At 39.6% G+C, this 23,906-nt stretch overlaps 1 protein-coding gene across 7 annotated transcripts in view; it reads right to left on the bottom strand.

Annotated features, from left to right (window-relative positions):
- ZNF827 (zinc finger protein 827) overlaps nt 1–23,906 on the bottom strand; it is a 103,244-nt gene that overhangs the window by 22,178 nt on the left and 57,160 nt on the right. For all 7 annotated transcript variants that reach the window (XR_014317454.1, XR_014317455.1, XM_082759849.1 and 4 more), the window contains 3 exons: nt 15,858–16,106; nt 15,108–15,165; nt 10,452–10,555 (listed from right to left, as the gene is read on the bottom strand). Coding sequence is in view for 5 of the 7 variants with exons in the window: in XM_082759849.1 (XP_082615975.1) it covers nt 10,452–10,555; nt 15,108–15,165; nt 15,858–16,106 (411 nt within the window). In the remaining 2 variants the exon portion in view is untranslated. The remainder of the gene's footprint in view (nt 1–10,451; nt 10,556–15,107; nt 15,166–15,857; nt 16,107–23,906) is intronic.

Here is a 23,906-nt window from a genome sequence, read left to right as displayed (position 1 = left end):
AGCTGGCGACCAGAAATATCAGTGGGGGGGATGCAAAAAAAAAAACAAAACAAAAAAAAAAACAAAACCAAAACCCAAGCACAGACTGAGTACCTCTTCCTGACCTGAATAAATTAAGATTCAAAACTCAATGAAAGTAACTGCAAACATCCAGCAAAAGGCACCTTGCTGCATTTTCAGGAGCTGCCTGGGGTGCCACCCAGCACAGTACCTGGTTGCGGCTGTAAAAGAAAACAATCCATGTGCTTTTCTTGCAAATTTCACGAGCGATAAGCAATGAATCTGCTATTTCCTTGAAGCCCTTAACTCACTCTTCTTTAAGAGGAGATTCACCTCCTCCCTCTTCCATAAACACGTGTCCCTCCTTCCTCCTGCACTGCAGGCTGCATCCGCAGGGCACCGGGGCAATCGGCATTGACCATGGCCCCAACAGGGCTGGACTAGAACATCCATGGACCAGCAGGGAAATTTGCACCCTGATTGAAACAGAGCTGTAGAAGAAAAAAGCCTCTTCTCTTGCTTTGATATTTTTTTCAACAATGGTCTTATTTTTTTTAATCTGTTCCAATAGCCTGATGAATTTTGCATTTAATTTCCTCCTAGGCAGACAAGTATCATAGAAGACAACCTTGTACAAAATGAGATAGGTGAGGACTGGAGAGTCCCAAGGTAACTCTGAAAAGAAACGCCACGGAATGATGTGTTCCTATTCCTCTTGCAGAGCGAGAAAAGTCATTTTAAAACCTCTCTTTCTATTTCATGTTGGGCTTGCATCTGGAAAAGTTTCCCATTTGGTCTGTTTTACAAAATATTCTGCTATTAAGACAGACAAAAGAGGACATGAGACTCCATATGGGTTTGAGTAACATGCAGAGCCTAAAACCCAGCATGCTGAGCGTTTATAAGCCAAAAGCCTCATCTATCAAGTCTCTTTCAGAAGGTTATTTAATCACCATTACAGCTTTGCTACTGAATTTCTATAACAGAATTGGAGCTGGAGGGGACCTCAGGAAGCCACTTCTTCCTCGCCCAAAGGCGCACCTGCCACACACGAAGCATACCTACCAGTCCTGACAGGAGCTTTTCTAACACTAAAAAAAATCCTCCTTTTTGTGGTGCTCACCATTCACCCAAGCATGGAATTTCGTCCTCACTGACATAACCACTGTTTTCCAGACTATTTCTTCACTTCCTCAAGACAAGATTGAACTCTACTTCTCTCCTCTGAAGGCACCTCCTAGCACGGTGTCACCAGGACATTTAATAAGCACACTTTCCCTTCTGTCACCTACAACATTAATTAAAGGCCCGAATAATACGAGAACAAGCACAGACCCTTGCAGAATCCCGCTTGGTTCCTGGGGTTTGACAGCTACCCTCACCCACTTGATTAAAGTTTCACCTGCTCTCGGTTTCCCTCCATATTTATTATTTTAATAAAAAATAATAAATTCCACAATTAGTTTACTTTTTAAAAAATCACTTGCTGTCAAGCAACTGAAAAGCCACATGCTAAGATGTTAAGAGGTACCAAAACCTGCCCTACTCAAAAGGGTAAAAAGAAAGCCCAAATGCTAAGTTTTATTTTCCATGTGGAATGAAGCTGTTACCTTTGCCCATTTTGCCTTGGATTTGATGTTGGTGATATGAACAGCTTCTGGTCTGCTGGATTTAGCGAATGGAGTCTAACATGGGTTTATCCCCAAAGAAACCAGAAGGTATTTGTTCTGAGTGAAATTACTTTCTTATGTCATTTGCCATGAAAAACAAAGGGAAAAGAAATGAAAATAAATATTTTTGTCTGTATGAGAAGACTGCAGTGTAAGACAGAAAAAAATGACCATGTATAAAGGCAGCCCATAATAAAAAATTACCCATTAAAAAGTCATAACTTTTCAGATAGAAATGCCTTTAAAGATGGCCATTAGACACAGACCTGAATGTATTGCTGTTTGTCTATTATAATTAACACTTTTCATCTTGAAGGTCCTGTAAATAATAGGCAAAATAATGAGTGCAGTGCCTTCACAAGGAAAAGTAGCAGCCCTGTATGCCCACAGCAGCTCTTGCAAAGCCCAGCTATTTAGCATATGCTGTACTTAGAGAGGGAGCGGTCAATTCACCAGGAGTTTCGTGTGTTCCTCAGAAGGATCTGATCACAGTCCCCTCAGTTGCTGTGGGAATGGCCAATAAATCATGATTGTTAAGAAAAATTTAAACATGTACACATGATACACACTTCAGTTGTCCTATTTTAGCCAAAGAACGCACCATATGTTTTTGAGCAAGAGGAGGTTTGATGACTTGAAATGGTCTCTGCTGCCTAAGAATGCTTTCTCTTTTGCAAGGGGCCTTGTTAGTTTTGAAGAGTGTGATGGCTGCTCAGGAGATGGGCACTATCACCGCACCACAGACCTGCAACACACATGCACTAGCTGCAAACATGCTTGGCAGCAGACCCAGAAAAAAACTGAGAAGGAAACGTAACGCTGTAGGTTTGCTTGGTAAAGAGATTCCATGAAAGGAAGCAGAAATTCAGAACCCCCTGCTCAATGGCTGCAGTGCAGGCTGGTTGTCAAGGCAGCTGGGCACACAGAAAAAGAAGGCTGCGCCCAGGCAGATGATCATGGGAACCTGAAGACAAGATGCTACAGATAAAAACAAGCAAGAGTCAGAACCACTGTCACACAGCTCAGCACTGAATTATGTTGAACAAATTCTGAAAATCTTTCACAAGTCTCTCCTTGTGGAACTACGCCAAGCACAGCCCACTTCTTCAGCAGTTCAACTATCTCACTTTCCTAGAATCACTGTCTGCAACTTGCCAGTTATCTGTCTCTTGCTATCAGGCTTCAGAGAGCAACCACGATGGCTGACAACCCTTAGCCTCTTAACGTGTGCAAAGACAGCGTACACCAGGTAGCGTGTACCCAGGAGATGTACTTTCCGTGTGAAGAATCAAAGTAAAATGCACGTTGGGAATCAGGAACTTAAATGAGCTACTCAAATCAATTTGCCGCTCTGTCATGAGTATTTTCCTACCGTTTATGAGGCTGTCACATTGGTTGGATTTGTCAGAGGGCTCTCTCCATTACTCTTCAGGTATCTGCATGGATTCATATACATACACAGAAAGAGAGTATCTGATTGAATTTCACCCCAGACAGGTATCAGAAGAGAAATAAAATTAAATAGTTGCTTTTGAAGACCGAATGAACCAGATTTTGGGAGGGTTAGTGAGTAGCTAACACTGTGTTCTGCAGGCAGTGTGACAGCAGCGTAGCATTACCTCCAGCACCGCTTCCAACAAGCACGTCTCACAACAATGCTGAGATGGAAATGAACAACAGGAACAAATGCCTGGTGGAGTGAACCCCGCATAGTGAATCTACTACCACTACATTTTTCTACCCTATCAGGAAGCCAACAGGTATCAGGCACCGTCATCATCAAGAAACTGAAGGGCTTATCAAATGTCCTGGGTGGGTAAAGCTCATAACTCAGAGCAAAACTGAAAGCAAATGAAATGATCATAACCATAAAAAATGGGATAAAAGAGGAAAAAGTGCATTAGGTAAGTCAATTCATGTGCAAGTGGACTCCCTCTGCTACTGGATTGGCAATAAAAATTGCTAATCCATCACAGGGCCAGAAAACGCTGCTAAGAGCTTGAAATGTTCTTTCAGACTTCAAAAAAAAGTCTGAAGTCCAGCAAACATGACTAAGGGATAGGAGCATCTGTCATACAAGGACAGCCTGAGACAGCTGGGACTGCTCAGCCTGGAGGGATCAACCTGGCAGGTGGGAGCTTTTCAACGTGTACATGTACCTGACGGGGGGAAGAGCGAAGACAAAGCCAGGCCCTTCTCAGTGGGGCCCAGTGGAGAAGAGGCAGAGGTACAAATTGAAATGCAGGGAATTCCATTTAAACATTAGAAAACATTTTTTTTTTTTAAGAAAAAAAAAAAAAATACTGTGAGGGTGATAAAACACTGGCACAGGTTGCCAAGACAGCTTGTGGAGTCTCCATCCCTGGAGATACTCCAAACCTGCCCGGACAGGGTTCTGAGCAGCCAGGCTGAACTAGACCGCTCTGGTTCAGCAGTCTCCTTACCTCAACCATTCTGTGATTCTCTCAGAAATAACAGTCCACAGGTTCTGCTGTTGTGAATGTACCAGAAAATCAAATGCTTGTATTTGTACTCTTAAATCCTAGCTTTCCTTTAAACATTTTGGCATTTAGGACTGCGAAGCAAGCCTTCATAAAGCAAGCAGGGAATTACCCATAATGTGAAGTTAGAGGCTTTTTGGCAGATATAAGCAAACAACAACTGTAAGAAGGTGTGAATTGTTCTAATTAACTCCATGGGTACATGGCTGGGAAGCTATACAATGGCAATTTAAATGCCAACATTTCATTGTTGAGCACTTCAGCAGAATCCTTAGGGTCTGTGAGTTTCACAGTCCCCTATGGCCTAGCACATTTTCCAGGGTGACAGAAGTGCCACAGAAATAAAAACCTCGAGGTCTCCTTCCATCTCTACAGTGCAGTTACAGTGGTCTCAGGAACAACATAAGGTAAGTTAAAAATAGAAAGTCTGGCAGCAGGCTAAAAGAGGCCAAGCTGGAAAAGAGTCACTGGCAACTTGTGGAGAAATGGAAGCTATAGCCAGATTCACTCTCACTTCATATTCAATTTATCAAAATGCTGACATTCTTAACTAACCCAGAGATGACCCAAAATTCAGAACTCGTTGCAATAGGTAGTTGCAGAAGCTCAGTTCACTGCAGAGCACGGGGCCACAATCACAGTGCAAATACTGCCAGAAATGCTGTGTATCAGTGAGCGTGTTTGTAGCTTGGACCAAAAGAGCTCTTGCTACCTACTTTCTAGATGCTTTAAGCCACATATGCAAAATAACAACATCAAGATTACAACGCTAACCTTAAAGTGTCTTTAAAAAGGGATTAGGAAGAAAGAAACATGTAAACTACTTCATCCTAAAGCATACGGCACCTGGGCAGCAATGAACAGCTTAATTACTTATCATGTCCAAGTTAAACTCTGTATGTCCAGGAGTTATTGTCAACTACAGGCACAGAAGATAGGAAACAGAGTAACTGCAGTCACAACCACGTCAATCTCACATAAATGCTGCAGGTTCACATGGCTAGAAGACATGGCCTTACCTTCACCCTGCTCACACCCCAACAAACTATTAGAAAAAAAGAGAGTAGTCGGCTAGTTTCCCGATCCATCTTGCAATCCGGCCACACAAACATCAGTACCACTGCACTGGAGAACGTGCAAAAACATGCCCAGGGAGCAGGCAGATTTGCCTGTTTTAGCTTATTAAAGTTACTGCGGAATTACTGCCTTAGAGAACAGAAAAGAAGGAGGGTGCAAGAATGAAGGGTTACAGAAAAAACATGTGCATCTGCTGAATAGTCCTCTAGTGCTTGTAAACGTACAGGAATCTTTGTCACATAATTTAATTCAACAAATAAAAATATAGGATAATGCCACCAATTGCATCAGCAGTAAAAATACAACTGGCAATTTTTTTTTTTTGCACAATGTTTCCAATTTTTTTTAAGTATCATGCTACTGATTCAATATTGGCTTATGGGCATTCCTGAAAAGTAAGCATGGGCTGTCATCTTACAGGTCACTGCAGAACATGGAGACCCAGTGACAGAAGAGACTGATGCATTTTCAAAAAGGAACTTGGGAACAGCAGCTTTATTTGCTATACTTCATTGAAATAAATACCAGTGGTAAATTTAGCTTGGGGAGCCAGAACTATTCATGGGCTGCAAGTCACAAAAACCTACATCTTCCAGTTCCAGAAGTCCACTTCATCCACGTGAAATTCAATTACCACAATCAGAATTACGGTTTTGGAAGTAAATTTTCACAAAAAGATGAAATTAAAAAAATAAATTAATAAAATTATTTGTAGGTGAAGTTATTTCAATATTATTTGGCACTGGCAATGTAAGTGAAAGATGATACAAAGTTCTTGGTGAAATGGAGAGAAAATAATAAAATATTCTTATACTACATACAGATATGCATGGAGAAAAAATCCTTCTCAAGCCCATGGTTAGAGTCTTTGACGATATTAATGAACTGACTGGAAAAGAAATAGTGAATATCACTCATCTGCATTTCATGGAGGCAGGTTTGATTTACAGAATGAGTCAATGAGATAGTGGAAAACTATTAAAACACATTAAAGATTGGCTGAGGGTCAGGAACACCAGCATAAGATCGAGTCTTTAATTTATCAAGGGATCTGGGCTGAACTACATAGTCTGACATACAACTAAGCCGTTCTGTCAAAAGAAACTGGTCTTATAAAACAGGAGATAAAAATGCCCTTTTAAAGCAACTGTTTGAAATGAAAATTTTCATTTCTTCCCCTTACCTTTTGCTAGGCCAAAAAAGGTCACTTTGCTGTTCTTAAAGGAAAAAGCTCAAACTGTTGAATTGCTTTGAATATGCCTTTGTATTGGATATGACTTTGATACTACCGTATTTTTTTTCCACAAACTGTTTGAAGTGGTCATCAATACTATCTTAATTTCAATTTTTGAACAAAAGTGAATTTAGTTAGACAGTAGAATAATCCAGAAAATTAACTGCAATTAATTTCATATGCTTATTAAGGTACAAAACACTTCAGAAAGGAAGGGAAGTAGTTCCCCAAATCCATCTAATACTTTTGAACTATGTACTAGAGGAAACTACTTTCTTCCCTCCTCAAAATATTAACAATTCACCACAGATTATCAGGGAGTTACCATTACTTCTGCCAGACTATTGAATCCCCTTCTGACAGCTGCAGAGATTTTTTCTTTTCTTTGGTTACCAGACTTAAAAGCTGCTACATGCTAATTATTTCTCCTGCCTATGATACTGCTACTGATCACAATTCCTTTCACCTGTATTTCAGGTTAAATATATTTCTATGCCATCCTTTTTTTTTTTTCTTCTTCTTTTTTTTCCTTCCTGTAAGTGCCCCAATCAGTGTATTTCACACATCTTTTAATAGGTCTTTCCTAATTACTTCATACTCCGTAGGGATCTTACAGATTGCCCTACAGAGAGTGCTCTTCCTCTTAAATTCCTGATCTTGCAATTCCCTTATAAACTGGCTATGAAGAGAAGTGGTTTGCACTAAGGAGGATGGCACTAGGCTGCAGTGCTGCTACTATACAAAGTCTAAAAGGCTGAACTGTGGACCAACTTAAAAATCCTCTTCGAGTTTTTAAGCATTGCATTAACAAAGCATAAATATGCAGAAATTTCTGAGTATTAAAGAAATAGCTATGATCTTGATAGCTACAATAACAAGTGAAACAATGCAAATTACAAGGTCATATGCCTATGAAGTAACAACAAGAATTGCTGTTGCATGCTGTGGAATCATCAGCTGAAATTGTAAAGGAAAAGAAAAACATGTCACTATTTGATTACCAAATGAATTGCAAGTCATCAGTGTGTTGTAGTTAAAGACTATGATTAATCAGTAGAGGCATTTCCAATATACATAAAGATTTCACGCCACTGAAAAAGTAATTGGTAGAACTTTACATAGAATAGCATACGTAGTTCTTACTACACCTATTTGCAGAAATTAATTGCCCTAAACAGAGACAGAAAAAGGCTATGATCCTGGTCAAGGAATGGAAACCCTATCATACCAAACAGACTAAAAGATGTTGGCTGGCTTACTTTTCCAAAAACGAAAGCTGGAATAAGGGGATATAAAATAGCACACCAGATGAGATCACAAAAGAGAAGAATTATCAAAGCTGAAGGATACCATGATAAAAGAAAAAAAAAAAAGTGGACGTTGCTGTGAATAAATTCTGGCTGAGAGTGGTCCAACTCTTAGAACAGGTGAACTTCTGAAACAGTGTCCTCATACAAATAAGTAAGGATGACAGGTTTAAGATGGATTATTGATAAATAAATGATAAGATTACATAATGTTGTTACCTATTTTAGAAAAGAACTGAACCTGACACATGAGATATCTGACCGTCCCATGTTCATGTCACTTTCCCAATTCCTCTTCAGCTAGGGTGCCAAGAAGTCTGCACACAGAGAGTTGGCAGGAGTCTGGGGATACATCAGTTTGTGCTGGTACTCTCTTGGAAAGAAGCATGGAGATGGAGTTTCACCAAAGCCACCCAGACCGACCTATGGCAAACACTTCCTCACGCCACTCTGCCTGCCTGAGCCGTGCCAGGTCACAGAGCAGCAGCGCAGAGTAGCAGCTCAGATCCCACACTTGTTCATTAGCCTCCGTTAGCCATGGTGACAGTGACACGGAGTGGCATTTTTGGATGTGGGTAGTGCTTACTGAATGCTGCTGGCTGTTAGAAGCTAATCTGCTTGTATTTTAATTGATGAGTTGAAGATGACACTAGACTGCAAATTTCTTGTCATTTTGTGTGCTGTTCTTTTCTAGTTCTTACTATCCCGTTTCAGAGAGGAAATAATCCCAAACAACCATCAACCGAAAGCATATGTACAATTTAACCATGGGACACCACATACACATTTACACAGCATTTTCTGTTACACCCAGCTGGCCCTTACAATGGTTTGTTACTGTTCCTTCCTGCTACTCTCTGCAGGGATGAAGCTTTTTCTGAGCTATCCATAGCACCATCTAGATTATTTCTTCTTGGAAGGCTGAAACTCGTAGAAAATCTACCTGTGGATATTCTGCTGTTCTTCTACATGAATATTACACTTGTAATTGATTAAAAATTTAAATCACATTCCTGATGTTACTGTAAAGTTGCTGTTCAGGGCCAAGAATTTATTATGAAGCTCAGAAAATGAATGACAGTGTTGTTGCAAAAAGAAAAATGAAACACAAACTGACATTTTTTGATTTTCAGTATACTACTATTACATATTGGAGTCTTATAATCACAGAGTGATATTTGTTATAATGCACAGACCTATCCAGATAAAACTTATATTCCATGAAGTAGAATATGGGGCAGCGTGAACGTATAAAAACTCGTTCCTCAATAGCCATTTTAACACGCCAGGATGTCCTAACCAACTAGGTAATTTACGTCTTTTAAACATGTTACCAAAACCCATCCACAGTTTCAGTGGCCTCACTTAAAATTAAGTCTTATTGAGAATTAAAATTCTTAGACATTCATCTTGGTATGATGTAAGAGCATTACTGCTAGAGGCCATGTCCTCTGAGGTATTGAGCACTGCCTAAGGAGTCCAAGAGTTCTTGTCTTTCATCTGGGTATATGAATATTCTATATTATGCCAAGGTCAAAAGCCAGAATTGAAGCGATAACCTGGTTTATACTTTAATACTTACAAGTACCACAAAACTGATCTGGTTCACCTAGTCCTAGGTTACAAAAACCGCTACCTTCCTTGGGAAAGTGTGGTTGAGAATAGCCTGAAGACCCTTGTCCTTATGCTACAATTTTTCTTCTTTTTCTGCCATGAATATTTACCCTTAGACAACATCTAGCTCTTAACCTCATCTGCCACTTCACAAGCTGTCAAATGACTATTCAAGCATTAAAAAAAATGAAGGGTCTGTTAAGTTGTAAATTAAATGACAGTCTATAGCTGAAAATTAGCAGTAACATGCCCAAAACTTTATTGATCGCTAAGAAAAGGTGAATAACCCCCACTACTACTGGCTGTGTAATTACTGACCTTTAGAACTCAAGAGCTATTAATTTAAGAACAGATACCAGTGAACTAGCAAACGAGATATTTTGCAACAGGACAGTAAAGGCATATATCAAGGTTTTGCATGTATTTAGTGCCACCTTGAATGGTATTGATATATGTCTATATTCTCTCTCTTAATGCAGAATACAGCCCAAGCTACATTTGGACATAAAATGCCTGTCAGCTGGTTCAGAAGGTCAGTGGGAACGCACCCACAGATACTGAGGCCTTTTAGTAAGTTATAAGAACTCCGTATCTTTCCAAAAACGTTTCTAAATTACTGTTAAAGGCAGGAGAATTGTATTGCCAAGCTCAGCCACTCATGCATATACTGAAAACATTTCATCTGTACTGTGAGAGATGGAAATGGCCAGTAACAGGAGAATGGCAGGCAGTAATCAGACATAAGTTCATTTAAACATGGAATACACACACCAAAAAAAAAAAAAAAAACTGTTAATACTGCTGTTTAATCTGTTATAGAGTCTTTGTTTCCTTATACAATTCACAATAGTAGTTTAAAGAGTAGTAATATAAATAAATCATTTTTTTTCCCAATAAGCACTTACTGTGATGGAAAGACAGTTACCTTTTGACAAAGGAAACTACATTTTAGGAGCACTGGTCAGGTGTTGTTGTTTACAGTAAGAAAATACTAACAATAAAAAAACTATATTGACTAGAACTAATGAAAGAAAAAAAGGTATCTGACCTGGTGCAGATGTTCTTCCATGAAGAGCTGTTTCATTAGGCAGGAGATCTTTTGAGTTGGAAGTGAACGGTGATTGTCTAAATGTGTCTTCGGAAAAGAAAGGGCTATAGGGAAAATAAAATGTCTTTTTGTAAATAAAACAGCAGTTAACAACAACAACAAAAAAAAAGCAAGCATGATTTTTGACCTTAACGTCATATTAAAAGCCCCGTTTAATTTACAGAATTCATGCTGAAAGTTATGCAAACTGTAAGGTAAGGTGTGGAGAAGGAGCATGCTTTGGGAAAACTGCATCTCAGAGTGAAAACTGAAGTCCTCCTAAAATGCTTTTAATTACAGTATTTCAACATCTCACATTTGCTGTATCACATCACAGCGTAGATCATGAAAATTAAAGTTTCAAAAATTTGTATTCTACTGTCATATATGGAAAGGGCAATCAGGAAAAGTGGAAAATACTATATTACATATTTTAGAGTATTTAATAGTCTGATGAATATATTAATTATGCTCAAAACAAAACTTTTCAAATTTTAGGTTAAAATTATGCTGAACAGTTCTCTTTTGACACAACGTCCCATGCATGAAATTAACTCCACCAGCTTGGTTTTTAAAGCAGGGAACAATTCACACAAGCAAACTGAATGGTGACTTCCCAAATAGCGCATAAATCACCAGCCACTTGATTCTGAAAAGTATAACATGCTTTGGTTTTAATTAACACACAGTAAAACGTTAATTTCAATAGTGAATGGGCATTTCTGTGAAAGTATTTTTTTTCCTGCTCAATTAAAGATCATAACGGAAACAAGGATCCCTTGTCCACAGTACAGACAGACATTAGTAAGCATTACATTATAAATTAAAAATGGAAAAAGATAATCCCTCTTGGAAAGCTGTTTTCTAATGTAGTGTATTCCATCTGCATACAGAATATGAACTTCTAAGCAAAATGGGATTTACATTTAAATCTGATCTTTACCGTATTGAGATTTCTTAACAGGCTGCTGCATTAGAGGTGTTTTAGAGGTGGAAGACAGGAAGCCTGCTCATTTCTGCATTTTATTCTTGTTGAGCAATAAAATCCAGTAACCTTTTCAGGATAAGGAATGTACTACGAGTTCTTGAGGAGCATTGCACAGCAGGTAGTCCAGACCCAGAGAGTATGTGGCAGCAGGACCACCCATATTAACCCAAACCAGTCCAGATATACAAGGCATCAATCTATACAGTGGCACTTGCAGAGCTTTTCCAACATATGGTCTTTCTGCAGGGAGTTAACATCGTGTTCTCCACTGAGTCACACTTCTGTTCTCATTCAGATCTCTTCAACCTTTGGGAAACTTGTTGATAATTAGTTAATGTGATCAAGTAACAGCTTCAACGATCATGTTATTTCATTTCTCAAAGTTTGGGTTTTTTTTTAAGCTATTATTTTGTGCTGTTCAATATGTGACGGTTAATGGGATATTTTGGTATTTCTACAGAAGTTTGAACATAACCATAAGCAGAGTCGGACAGGTTGTGCTGGAGGTAAGGCACAAAACTGCTCCAAACCTTGAAGAGTTCAGGGTATGCGGATAGCTGATTAAGCAGGATAAAATGAACAGCTCAGCCCACACGTGCAAAAGTTAACTTTTCCAAGACTCACACTCCCACTCTGGGGTGAAATAATATAAACCAGACTGACGCTATATAAAAATATGGCATCATTTATTGCAACATTCCTTTCACTGGGTTAATAATAATTTGAAAGAAAAACACCAATAAAAAAGTTTTATTACTCTTGTAAATCTTCAAAATCTTGTAATCCACTCAGGTTTCCATGTTGGCCTGCCTGCTTGTGTCTTAAATTCAATCACTGGCACGCTGCTCACTGCTGGTTCTGAGCAAAATGATGCAGATCTCATCTATTTCAGGCTATGACACATATCATGTGCAGGTTGCTGCTGAAGACTGCATTGTGTTGGTCTCTTAAGGATCTCCCCTCTCCACCATCAGCCTTCAGGGAATTAGAGAATCATCCTTGCCTCTTTTGCCTTTCTCTAGAACGGCAGATGAGCCTCTTCAGTGTCAGCCCTATCATTGTTTTTATTTCAGTGGATATGCCTTCCAATCCCCAATGCAAAATAAGGAGGCAGAGCTCCTGCTTCACAGTAAGAAACTACATATATTGTTCTCAATCACAGTGCAAAGTCCCTTGTGATGAAGGTTAGGCTTTAAGATATTTTTTTTTCTGGCTGCACTTCTCCAGTTTTCTGTCTACACAGATCTCTAGATGAAAGAAACTTATCTTGGCATCTCATGCTGGTGTATTCACTTCCAGATCATTTGCTTCTCCACTTTCTGTCTTCATATCACAGATGGCAGGCTCTACCACCTCACTCAGCCATTGAGCTGTGAGGAATCCTTGCCAGTTTCAGCTGTTTGAGCAAAGTCATATGGAAGTATATGCTCACCAAGTCCAAGAATACTCACAGAAGGAACAGCAACAGATAAGCGACAGAAATGTCAACATGGAGTAAGACAGCAAAAAGCGTTTGTGTACCCGCATCTTGCTGGGCTTTGCTGATTTAAGATTCTTAGCAATGACACAGCTTTATCTTTCCACTCCCCAATTACTCACAGGTGGACAACAATGACCTCGCCTTGACTTTCTGCAGCTGTCAGCAAAATTCACACAACGATTGTGATTCCAATGCCTTCCTGTCATGACTCCAGATGTAGGGTGGTGAGCCAAACTGCAACACTACACGTTTTCTTAATGTAGCCTTCATGCCTCTATCCTCCACTGCCTGCTCCATCACATTCTATTTTTGAGACGGTATCATAGCCTTATGAGTAAAGACTTCCAGCTGTTTGTTTGGTTTGGGGTGTTTTGATTCTTTTTTTTTTGGGAAGGTCTTTTGAGCCAATTTGTTTGAACTTGAAGGATTTAGTAGACTTACTCAGTTCCCCTTAAGAAGCTCCTCTCATTCACGTCTTCTTCTGTTGATAGATAGGTAAGACAAGAAAAGCACCCAGAAGAATTGAATCAGGCACGCAGCTTTTCATACCCTGATGGGTAGCAACCATTATCAGGACTTCCCAGTAAAATTCAGTGTGAGTTTGACCACAGCCAACTGCGTTACCCTCTAACAAGGTGGCAGCCAGAAGGGGAGGTTATGAACTGTCCTTAACCTTTCCAGTTTGAACTATCTTTGATAGATCCAAAAGTAGCTCTGGATTCTCACACCAGTCCTTCTGGTATCATGAGACATTGAAATCTATTTTCTACCAACTATTTATCACTCCCTCTCTGCAACACACACTGGATGGTTAATGAGAAGTTGGACAATATCTGCATTCATCTTTGTATGTATCTCTCAGGCTTATGTTTTTTTTAACAAGTAATGGGAAGGCTGTGCAGTCTCCATAACCCATAAATTCCCAAACTAGCAAATATGGAAAGCATTCACAATAACCAAAAGTTAAAAGCTCAATTTAATTCTCTTTCAACTCGTAACATCAAAAAGTCCCTAATGGGCATTTACTGAGTTGTTCAGTTTATTAAAAACAAATTTATTACAGTTACCATGAAAGAATGAGATGGGTCTAGAAATTTAAGATCAACGTATTTCAGAGATCTTTTCTTCTGTAAGCAAAATGCTTTTCAAATTCTGTCTAGACAAAGTTGTTTTAGTTAGGAGGCACTGTACACCCTGAGAACTTCTGCAGAAGGGGCTGCAGAGGCACAGAAGGTTTTATCCTATCTTTGAAGGGACTCTCCAGCATGTTTTCTCCAACCCATCTGCACTGACTAGAAAGCTTTCAGGTAGGAAATTAATGTATTCTTGCCCCAGGTGAGAGCTGAAGAAGGTATCAGAGATTTAAGTTTCAGATTTGGAAGCCAATTCCTGCCCACTCCTCACCACAGGCTACTAAGTTTTTACCAATTTTAGCTGCGCTTATTATGTAATAAGTTTGAATTTTCCCCTAGGGATACCTCACTTTGCTGCTAATGTATTTAAACAGCCCATAGGTTTGTTCCCAGCCAAAATACTGTAAAGTATGTATTTCTTCAACAGCACATGCTATAATTGAATCATATTTTTAATTATTGCATAATTTCACTTATTGTGTTAACGTGACTGTAATCTTGAACAAATGCTTCATTAGCATTGTCTCTTAGAGTTTGACTTTTAAAAATTCATCTGTAGAAGGCGTTGAGAGGGTAGAAATACCAAACTGAAATTTTGTTCAAGAAATTCAGGCTTGACAGAAGACTGAATCACAACACCTCTTCTTACATTGGTCCATGTCTTAAAATCCAGTTGCCAGCCTGTTCTTCCCTCAAGCACTGCATGTAGTATGCATTTTTTTTTTTAAAGTTTCAGTTTTGTAGAAAAATAAATAAATCTTAAAGCCAACTGTGAAAACTTGATCAGAGGAGAACAGTCATTTTCACCTAAAGGCCTTTTTTTGTACCACAGACACTAAGAAATTGGACCTACAGGTACAATTTTTCAGATATATGTTACACTGCTGCATGAAAATATCTTACACTTGTAGTATCAGGTCACATTTGCAAGAGAGAGACACATCTGCATACCCCAGGCAAAATTATGCAATGCCATTTGCACTACAGCTTTATGGATAACAATGCACTGTACGTACCTAGCTGTAGTTCTGATGGTGTTATCTTTATTGTGATTGTGCTCTTTGCTCACCTTTTCTGCAAAGGAACAAACATTATTATTTTGTGATTAACATATATCATGCTTTCCTTATCAAGTTTTATCCAGTAGAACTATTTTAATGCTTTCTGATAACAGCGTTATCCAGAGTAACTTAGGACAAGCGATTACAACATGATTAGAGAACAGGCACTTTTTTTAAAAAACTCACACCAATTTTTCTTAGCTTCATATATCAGTGCTAGTGCTCCACATGCAGTGTGCACTACAAACATTCATTAAACAGTGCTACAATCATTGCATTTATGTAGTAGCTGAGGTTCACCTTCATTGTGAAGTGGACAGAACATTCCCAGGAACACTGTGCTGCAGCCACTGCCCATTTATGCTGAGAACTACCATCTATAGGCTTTCCTATACTCCCAAGCCTCGATCAACCAGTTGTCACTAATTATTTAATTAGCTTTCAAAAATACAGGAGTTGAACTTTGGCTTTTCCAATTCAGTTCAAATATTATGAACCTGACCTGACTGTCACAGTGCTCTAAAGCATATGTTAACTATGGGGAACATTTGGCAAGACTTCTGCATTTCAAATGTGAGGGTAGAAGGGCTCTAATTCCTATCATGTTCCAGTTTTTAGTAATCTCACACATTCATAACACTTTGATGGTTATACACAATCTCTTTTTGTTCTTTAAATACCATCAGCTATTTCCACTGCTTTTACCTGATAACTGGAAGAGCAGCTCAGATGCCATCTTCACTGATATATCTTGGCTGAATAGATTTCTTTCTGGGAGCACACGACCTTCTGGTGCCTTCTGTATGTGTTCACTAATGTCTCGCCCTAATAAAGTGCTGTAGCCAACATTTTGGCTGGGTTGGCTGGGTGACACTGAAGCCTGTGAATCGTGAATGTCAACTTCCATCGGTTCTTCTTTTATTTTTACCATCTGGGTTTCCTTGTAACTCTCAGCTGCAAATACATATTAAAAAAAAATAATTATTATTTAATTATGTTACAATTTTTCAGAGCACTCAAAGCAGGAATCACAATTACAAAGTTATAATTTGTATAACACATCACTGCAAAATGGTAAGGGAAGCCAGCAGCTGACTGCTACAATATTCTTCTAGGGCTTGTAAATACAAGAAATCTCTCATTTATTTTTTTATTTTTAGCTAGAGAGTAGAAAACAGTACATATTAGTAAATAGAAGAATTACATCACTTTCTCTGAACACAGTGATCGTATCCCAGTTAGTGAAGCTTTTCTTTTCTTTATTAGCTGAAATTAAAACAACAAACCTGCTCTTCAAAGGCGGGCACTGAAGCTGTCTTCTAAACTCACCATTACTCCTTATCATCAGAAGTACCAGCACAGACAATTAGAAATATTGGTATAGGGATAGGGGTGGAGGAAGAAACCTGATCTGCTTCTCTTCTGCTTTCTTGATGAGAGGAGTATTCTGGGGCCTGCGCTTTTCTAAAGCATCTTTTTCTAACAATCACTGATATTCATTCATATATTACAACACCCAATAACCTTAACCACTAGCTTCCATATGCCCATATCCTTCCTTCTCTGCCTTGTTCTTCTCCAGTGTACTAAATCTAGTGACCAAAACCATAGTCTAGAAGCCCATCTGTAGTTCACATTCTACACTTGATATTCCCCAGGTGCTGCTGAATGCTCTGATTTGGTTGCAAGCTAAGTGATTATTTTTTCTTCAGAAGAAAGCTCCAAAATCTCAAAGATACGGCTCCAAGGTAATCTGCCTACTACAGCCACAAATACAGCTTTCTTGACTCAGACTTTCTGCTGTGAAAAGAGAAATTGAAGACCTGTGTAATTTACTCTCAGTTTAGTTTTTGAGACAAATAATGAGTTTTTTTTCTATTGATCTTCTCTCAGAGTATTCCTGAAAGGACATGGATATCATGGCAGAACTCCCCAGCCAGGTGTTGCCTCCGCTGTCTGGATGCTGACCAGACACTTGGGAAACAGGCAATATGCCTGGGAGAAAATAAAGACAAGGAAATAAATAAATGCATGAACACAGTTGTACAGCAGCAAGGCCATCCAGGTGAGGAACCATTCCAACAAAATTGTATGATTCTGTTCAAAAAAAGTACAAGGGATTTATTATTTTTGCCTAAACCTATATATGTACTTCTGCTACTAACCAAGATACTCAAAGGCTTATGGAAAATCTGCTTCTTTTTACTTATGATTAGCATGTGCCCTAAAATGTAGCCTAGGTATCCTCCACAGCTGGAGGCAAGGGAAAGCACGAGTTTGAATTGCTCAGACTTCACGAGCCAAAGGATGAAAAAGGCAAATCTAGCACCCAGGGAAAGAGGTCACGGGTAGGGACACTCTGCAGCACACTGAGCCAGAGAAGCACAGAGCTTAAATGTTGAGTGGATTAAGATTTGAGAGAGCAGCCTGGCCCATGTCCAGACTGGGGGGGACATGAGCAAATCTCTGACCAGAGGCCAGCACGTTAACTGGTGCGGACAATCTGGCCATCCCCACACCATCAGGTCCCTGATGAAGGCACTCAGCACTATGAGTATCTGCACATGGAAGCTTCCTTCTCAGCTGTCTGATTTTACTACTCGTAAGGATCTGATGTTAAAAATAAATAAAAGGACACCGGTTTGTAAGGAAAAAGAATAAAGACAAACAATATTTTTTACTAGATTTGGGTCAGAGAAAAAAGTGGAGACTCCCCCTCCCCCAGCTTCACTTCAGAAAGTAGTCTGTTGCTGCCCTCTCTGTCTTTTCCTTCTTTTCTAACTCATATAGGAATGTGTCAGCCTCACAGGTTTTACTCCAAGTATGAACTTTTCCAACTACTGTTCATTATGATGACATTTGGAGGCACCAAAACATGGTTTGGTCATCTCTGATAATGCCCTCAAGCTAGTCAACTGGCTGGTGCCATCTTGTAGCCTCCAGCCAAGATGATCAGAAACCTTTCAGCACGCAGGCATACACCTTCCACGTAAAATTGAACTGATGTGTTCCACTGAGTCCCTTTTCATTCCCCTGGCTTCTCCCTCTCCCCACATTCCTGTTGTCCTTAAGTGGAGAAAAAGTGGCTTCGCTGCTCGCAGCTCTTAAAATAAGAAAAATCGAAGCCAGGAGATAAAAGCTACTTGGATATGCTCCAGGAATGATTTACATGAAGTGCTTTCAGTCTTTTCTTATGACATTTCTTGACCTTTAAAAGAAACATATAAACATTGATAAAAATCTTTACCATCTATGATCCACCAGATACATTTCAGACTTTGGAAATTTTCAACTGAAGATGAGTTAGAAGTATTATTATATAATGCCTTTTTTCCCCCTGTTAAACAGACTTTTTTCTTTTTTCCTTTTTTCCCAAGCTTCCATTAGCCTCTTATTATGAAGCCACAGAACATTGTATCTGTGTTGAAAAGTGCAAAAATAGTATGCTGTGCATTGAAATTGAACACAGGATGGCAAAGGAACGCATCAGGTAACACTGTCAATCAAAAGCTCAGGTAACTCCACAAACAAATGAGTTCTTCAGATGTCTGACAGACTGAGCTCTGTACCCAGCTGCCAAATTTAGGTTCAGAGTCAAGCTGACCTTTGCTGCTCTTTCTGCTTTTAAAATATTCTTTCTATTTCTGTTCCTGCCCCACACAGTTTAATTCCCTGTCCTGCAAATGCTTTTCAATCAGACTGACTGATACAACCCCAACTAAGGCAAGAGTTGAGCAATACCAATGACCTTCTCTCCTTCACAATCAGCCAACAATGAAATTGCCCTAACTAAATTCACATATTTGATAATTTCCTTTGACCTTTATCTTCCCAGCTGCACCCTTTCGACCTTGCAGAACGTCCCTACCACATGTGAGTCCTGTCATAGTCCAAGTCCCAAAAGCAAACACACAGAGATGACAGGGAGGGTGATAATGACAATTACAAAGCTAACCAAAGGGAAATACAGCCTGTCCCGTGAGCAACAACCACACCACAAGCTGCAGGCAGAGAACCCAGACGTGCTAGATCTTTTGCTGAAGAAAGGACCAGAATAAAGGTTATGGCCACGCACATCTCACGTACAGACAGTCAGACTGCAACTTCTTGAAGATTATTTTCCCTTCTGTTCGTTTGTGCAGTAAGGAGACAGCCCTGATTTCCTTACATAGGTATCTCACGTGGTCATAGTGTAGCAAAAGCTTTTAAAGTACACTGAAAGGTCTCGAGGTTCAAATAATTAAAATCATGATAGCTTTGGCTTTTTTCCCACTTTTGCATTTCTCCTTGAGTAGATGGACTAGGTTAAATAAACGGCAATGTATCAGAATACAAAGTTCGTATATGAGAGTAATTTCCTTCATCCCAGATTTTTATAAAAGTACAGACATCTAATTCCTAACAAAAAACAGGGGATAACAATTCAAATAGCTTTAAAATATCTGGACTCTGATCTGGTCTGCTATTCATTTAAACGTGGTCTGCTATTCATTTAAAACTAACCTGGATGAAGGTCAGAACAACAGTACAGCAGTGAACACTGCTTCTCTGGCAGAAGATCAACTAAATGACCTAATACACCTTTTTTTTTTTTTTCTTTTTTTTTCCCCTACTGTTAATTTTGTCATACAGAAGTAGCTCAACAAAATTAAAGAAAGTTATTGCATACATGGATGTGCTATCATAAAGCCTCAGAGATGCTCTTTAGAGAGCAGTCTACCTTTAAGCATCTGGTTTAGAAAACCCTCAATGAATTTCATCCTATTCACATCAAGTGAGACAATTTTCCACATCAGATACGCAAAAATGCAGTACTGGATAGTCCTGTAGCAGGAGGAAGCATATTTTCCCACAGCTTTCAAGTTCTCTGGCATTCACAAGTGCAAGGAATTGCAAAGTAGTGGCACTCGTTTAAAACAAAACCAAACCAAACAACCAAACAAGAAAGCACAGAACAACACCTGTGCTACCTAAAAGCTCAGGGTATGGCATTCAGCCCTGAAGGCGTGACAATGTCACCTCAAGTATGTGCGGCAGCAAAAGTGGCTATGAAATGTACCCTTAGACAATGCCTCTCTGCAGCCTCTGACAGAGGTTGCCAAATTTTAGAAAGCTCATTCAAGCTACTTCAGTCAGAAAGCTGGGACTACCACAACCCAACACCTGTAACAGACAAGAAAATGGAAACGGGGACAAACAGAAAAATCCTCTTTCCAAAGCAACCCACCACAAACTATATGATTTAATTGCTTCAGCACCATCTTAAAATAGATAGGATTCTGATTCATAAATCCTCAGCTCACGGAAAACAATGCAAAAAATGGCACGTAAAGTAAATGAGAACAGAAACACTGGAGTTCCTTGCACACGTTCTGAAAACATTAGCAAGAAGTTAGCAATGTCAAGACAAATACAGCACATTTTTACATTAAACAGGAGGATAAAAAGAAGCACAACAAACTAGTAGGCTTAAACACACTTGTTGCAAATAGAGATACGAGGAAAAGATTTCACTTTTTACAGGAATTGCAGTTTCAGTTATCTTAAAACCAAATACACACCCTACAATGGTAAATAATAATAATAATAATAAAATCAAAAAACAACTATTGGCACTTGTTTGACACTTCTCATTTCTAGATTTCCAGAGTACTTTAGAAGATGTGTTAACATAGTACTGATCTTATAAAAGAAACAGAAATAGCAAACTTGAAAATAGACACCTGCTCAAGTCATGAGTATTACTGTTCATTTGCAAACGTGCATTTGCTGCACTGACATAAACCAATATGCATGATGAAACCTAATAATTAACACACCGTGACTCAACTACACCTGAAAAAGCATACTTTCCAAATCCTAAGCATTTTGCTTAGATTCAGTCCGCCTCCCAGTTGCAGAAGCAGTCTAGAACTCAGGAGGGACAGGAGAGGACACTGTGCTTGCTGCTAAACCTGCACTGCCAGGCAGATGTTAGGGTATTTCCAGCCATCCTTGTCACTTGGTGTACAAACTGACAAGCCACATGCCATGAAGAGGCTTCAACATACACCATTCCCTGTGCCCCTGGGAACATGATAACCAGGAAGGAGCTGCAGTGCATTTCAGTAAGTTCTCCAGAGCTATGGGATAAAATGCTGAGTGCACTTCACTGCAAGATACCTACAACCAGCGAGCCCCTAGCACTGCATCTGACCTAATAAGATCACATTTCCCCCACGCAAAAGGCGGTAGTTAGGTTTATTTGTATACAAATACTGTTTTGTACTCAAAAATATGGACAAACAGTCATTAGTCATTTCCTCCAAGTACTGTTCCTGACAACGGTATTTTTATTTCTGTCTAGAGGTTGGTCGGCCTAACCACAGTCTCCTAAAAGATTATAGAGCAAACCCTCTGGGAAGCCACTTCCAAACCTGTGAAGGACAGGACTGTGTCTGGGAAAAGCTAGCATCGATTTACCAATGGCAAATCGCACCTGATAACCTGATTGCCTCCTGTGATGAAATGACGGGCTGTGAGGACAGAGGGAGAACAACAGATTTTGTTGCCTGAACTTTGGCTAGGCCTTTAGCATCACCGTTAATAAATACCTGTATCAGCAAACTGGTAACGTGTGGAGTGGGTAAGCAGACTAAGACAGGTGGAAGCATGGCTGGAAGCAGGGCTCGATGGGTTGCAGTGAGTGAGACTGCATTTGGGGTGCTGTGCCCAGTTTGGGGCTCCCCAGTACAGAATAGACACTGACATCCTTGAGTATGTTCAGTGGAGGGCTACCAAGATGGTTGAGGGGCAGCTGCGAAACCTAAGAGGATAAGAGTGAAGAGAACTGGGTCTGTTCAGCCTTGAGAGAACAACACTACAGAGTCATTTTATTACTGGCTGAGACTCTAAGGAATAAAGAGAAGTTATAGAGAAGCTGAAGTAAGACTTCTCTCAGAAATGTGCAGTGACAGTATGAGAGTCAACAGACACAAGTAGGAATGTGGGAAATTTCTTCCACATAAATGGAAGAAATTTTTCACCACCAGACTGGTCAAATACTGGCACACGTTCTCAAGGGATGCTTGGGCTCATCATTCTTGGACACATTCAAAACTTAACAAGACCCTGAGCAGCCTGGTATTGTTGGATCTGCCCTGAGCAAGGGTCTGGATTAGATGAACTATGGAGGTCCTCTCTGAACTTACTTATTCCACGAATCATCAGCACCAGATCACTTCTGCTGCACCTTTATCTAGCAGCATTTTCAAAACTTCCAAGCAAGGGAAAGCTACAGCATCCTGGGAAACACTTCATCTAGTGCTGCACTAGAAACTTTTCTTAATGTCCAGGCTGAACCATTCAAGCCGCAGCTGGTAGCTGTTGCCCCTTGTTTTATCATCTGCCACTACACAGAAGGGTTTGACTCCAGTGCTTTTCCAAGTCAACTTCAAGTAGTTGCAGGCTGTGATTAGATCTGCCTTTAGTCTCTCCTTTGCCAGACTAAATAGGCTCAGTTCTCTCAATGCTTCCTTGCAGGTCATGAGCCCTAGAACCTTAATTAGGTTAGCAGCCCTCTTCTAGACTCTCTAGAAACTCTCAGCAGCCCTTTAGAGCCACGGAGCCCCAAAACAGTACAGTGTTCTCATGCAGACCTCATCCAGCTCTAAATACAGGGCACATGCTAAGCATGCTCTTCTAATGCAGCACAGTACGTTTTTCACCTTATTTGAGATAAAAGTCAAAAGCAAGTGCACAGAACTAAGAAAAAACCACAAGCCATATAGCAAATACTGCTTTCACTGATAACAATAGCAGTCCAACTACTTTCCATTCCTGAAATCAAGTGAAAGATTTTAAACCATTCATACTTCTCCTGGTCATTTAATTTCAAACCTCAGCCTATCACCAGAATTCTGAGATGTTCGTATCTGCTGAAATGCCCATCAGCTTTACAAATCAACTTTATGAATCAACTTAGAAAAGAAAGTCTTCCCCATATGTCTTATAAATTGGACTCATGTACTAGTTTTTGCAATCAAGCAGACAAGGGTAACTAGTGGGTCAACTTGTACCGACTTCAAAAGCTTTCAGTATGGAGAATCGGGCATTTTGTTATGCTAATTGTTCTGATTTGCTAGAAATAAACATGCCCTAAAACAGCTTAAATAAAACCTTAGAGGCAGGGAACAGTTGGCGAGCCCTGAAGGTTCTGCTACAGAGACACAACAAGTAACATCTGACGTTCCCTAGGGCACCGTGCTTGATGCTTTATTTTGCTAGTATTTTTTCAAGCTGCTGTTTTATAGAAGACAATGTCAATGAGCCTTGAATCAATGCAACATGATCCTGCATTAAAAAAAGAACCAAAAATTGGCTGATATTTGTTAAAGTAGAACTCAAATCCCATGCTATAGAATTTTTCAACTAAAGGCTCAGTTTCACAGAAATGCAAACAACAACAAAAAAAGAGAAAATTAAAGCAATAGACAAATTTGAAGTTGCAATATGCATCTGCTGTTCCTTCTGTTTGAGCAGTAGGAGTATAGTGCTTACTAGAAAGATCCTACTTGCCGAACACAGCCAACCCCTTAAATGTTCACAAAACATAAATCAAAAATAATTTGATGAAAAGTCTACACGTGCAGTGAATAGTTATTTTACAACATAGCCCAGTCTATGAAAGTCTCCCAGTTCAAGAAATTCCACTCTAGCATTTCTGCAGCAAGCTGTGCCTTTGCAAAGAGCCTGGCTCTAGTTCTCTTACCCTAA

The sequence above is a fragment of the Aythya marila genome, assembly GCF_965140915.1.
Source record: "Aythya marila genome assembly, chromosome: 4".
In the NCBI taxonomy this organism is placed as follows: Eukaryota; Metazoa; Chordata; class Aves; order Anseriformes; family Anatidae; genus Aythya; species Aythya marila.
Note: the sequence above shows the minus strand (reverse complement) of the source record. Positions and strands in the feature narration are given on the sequence as shown.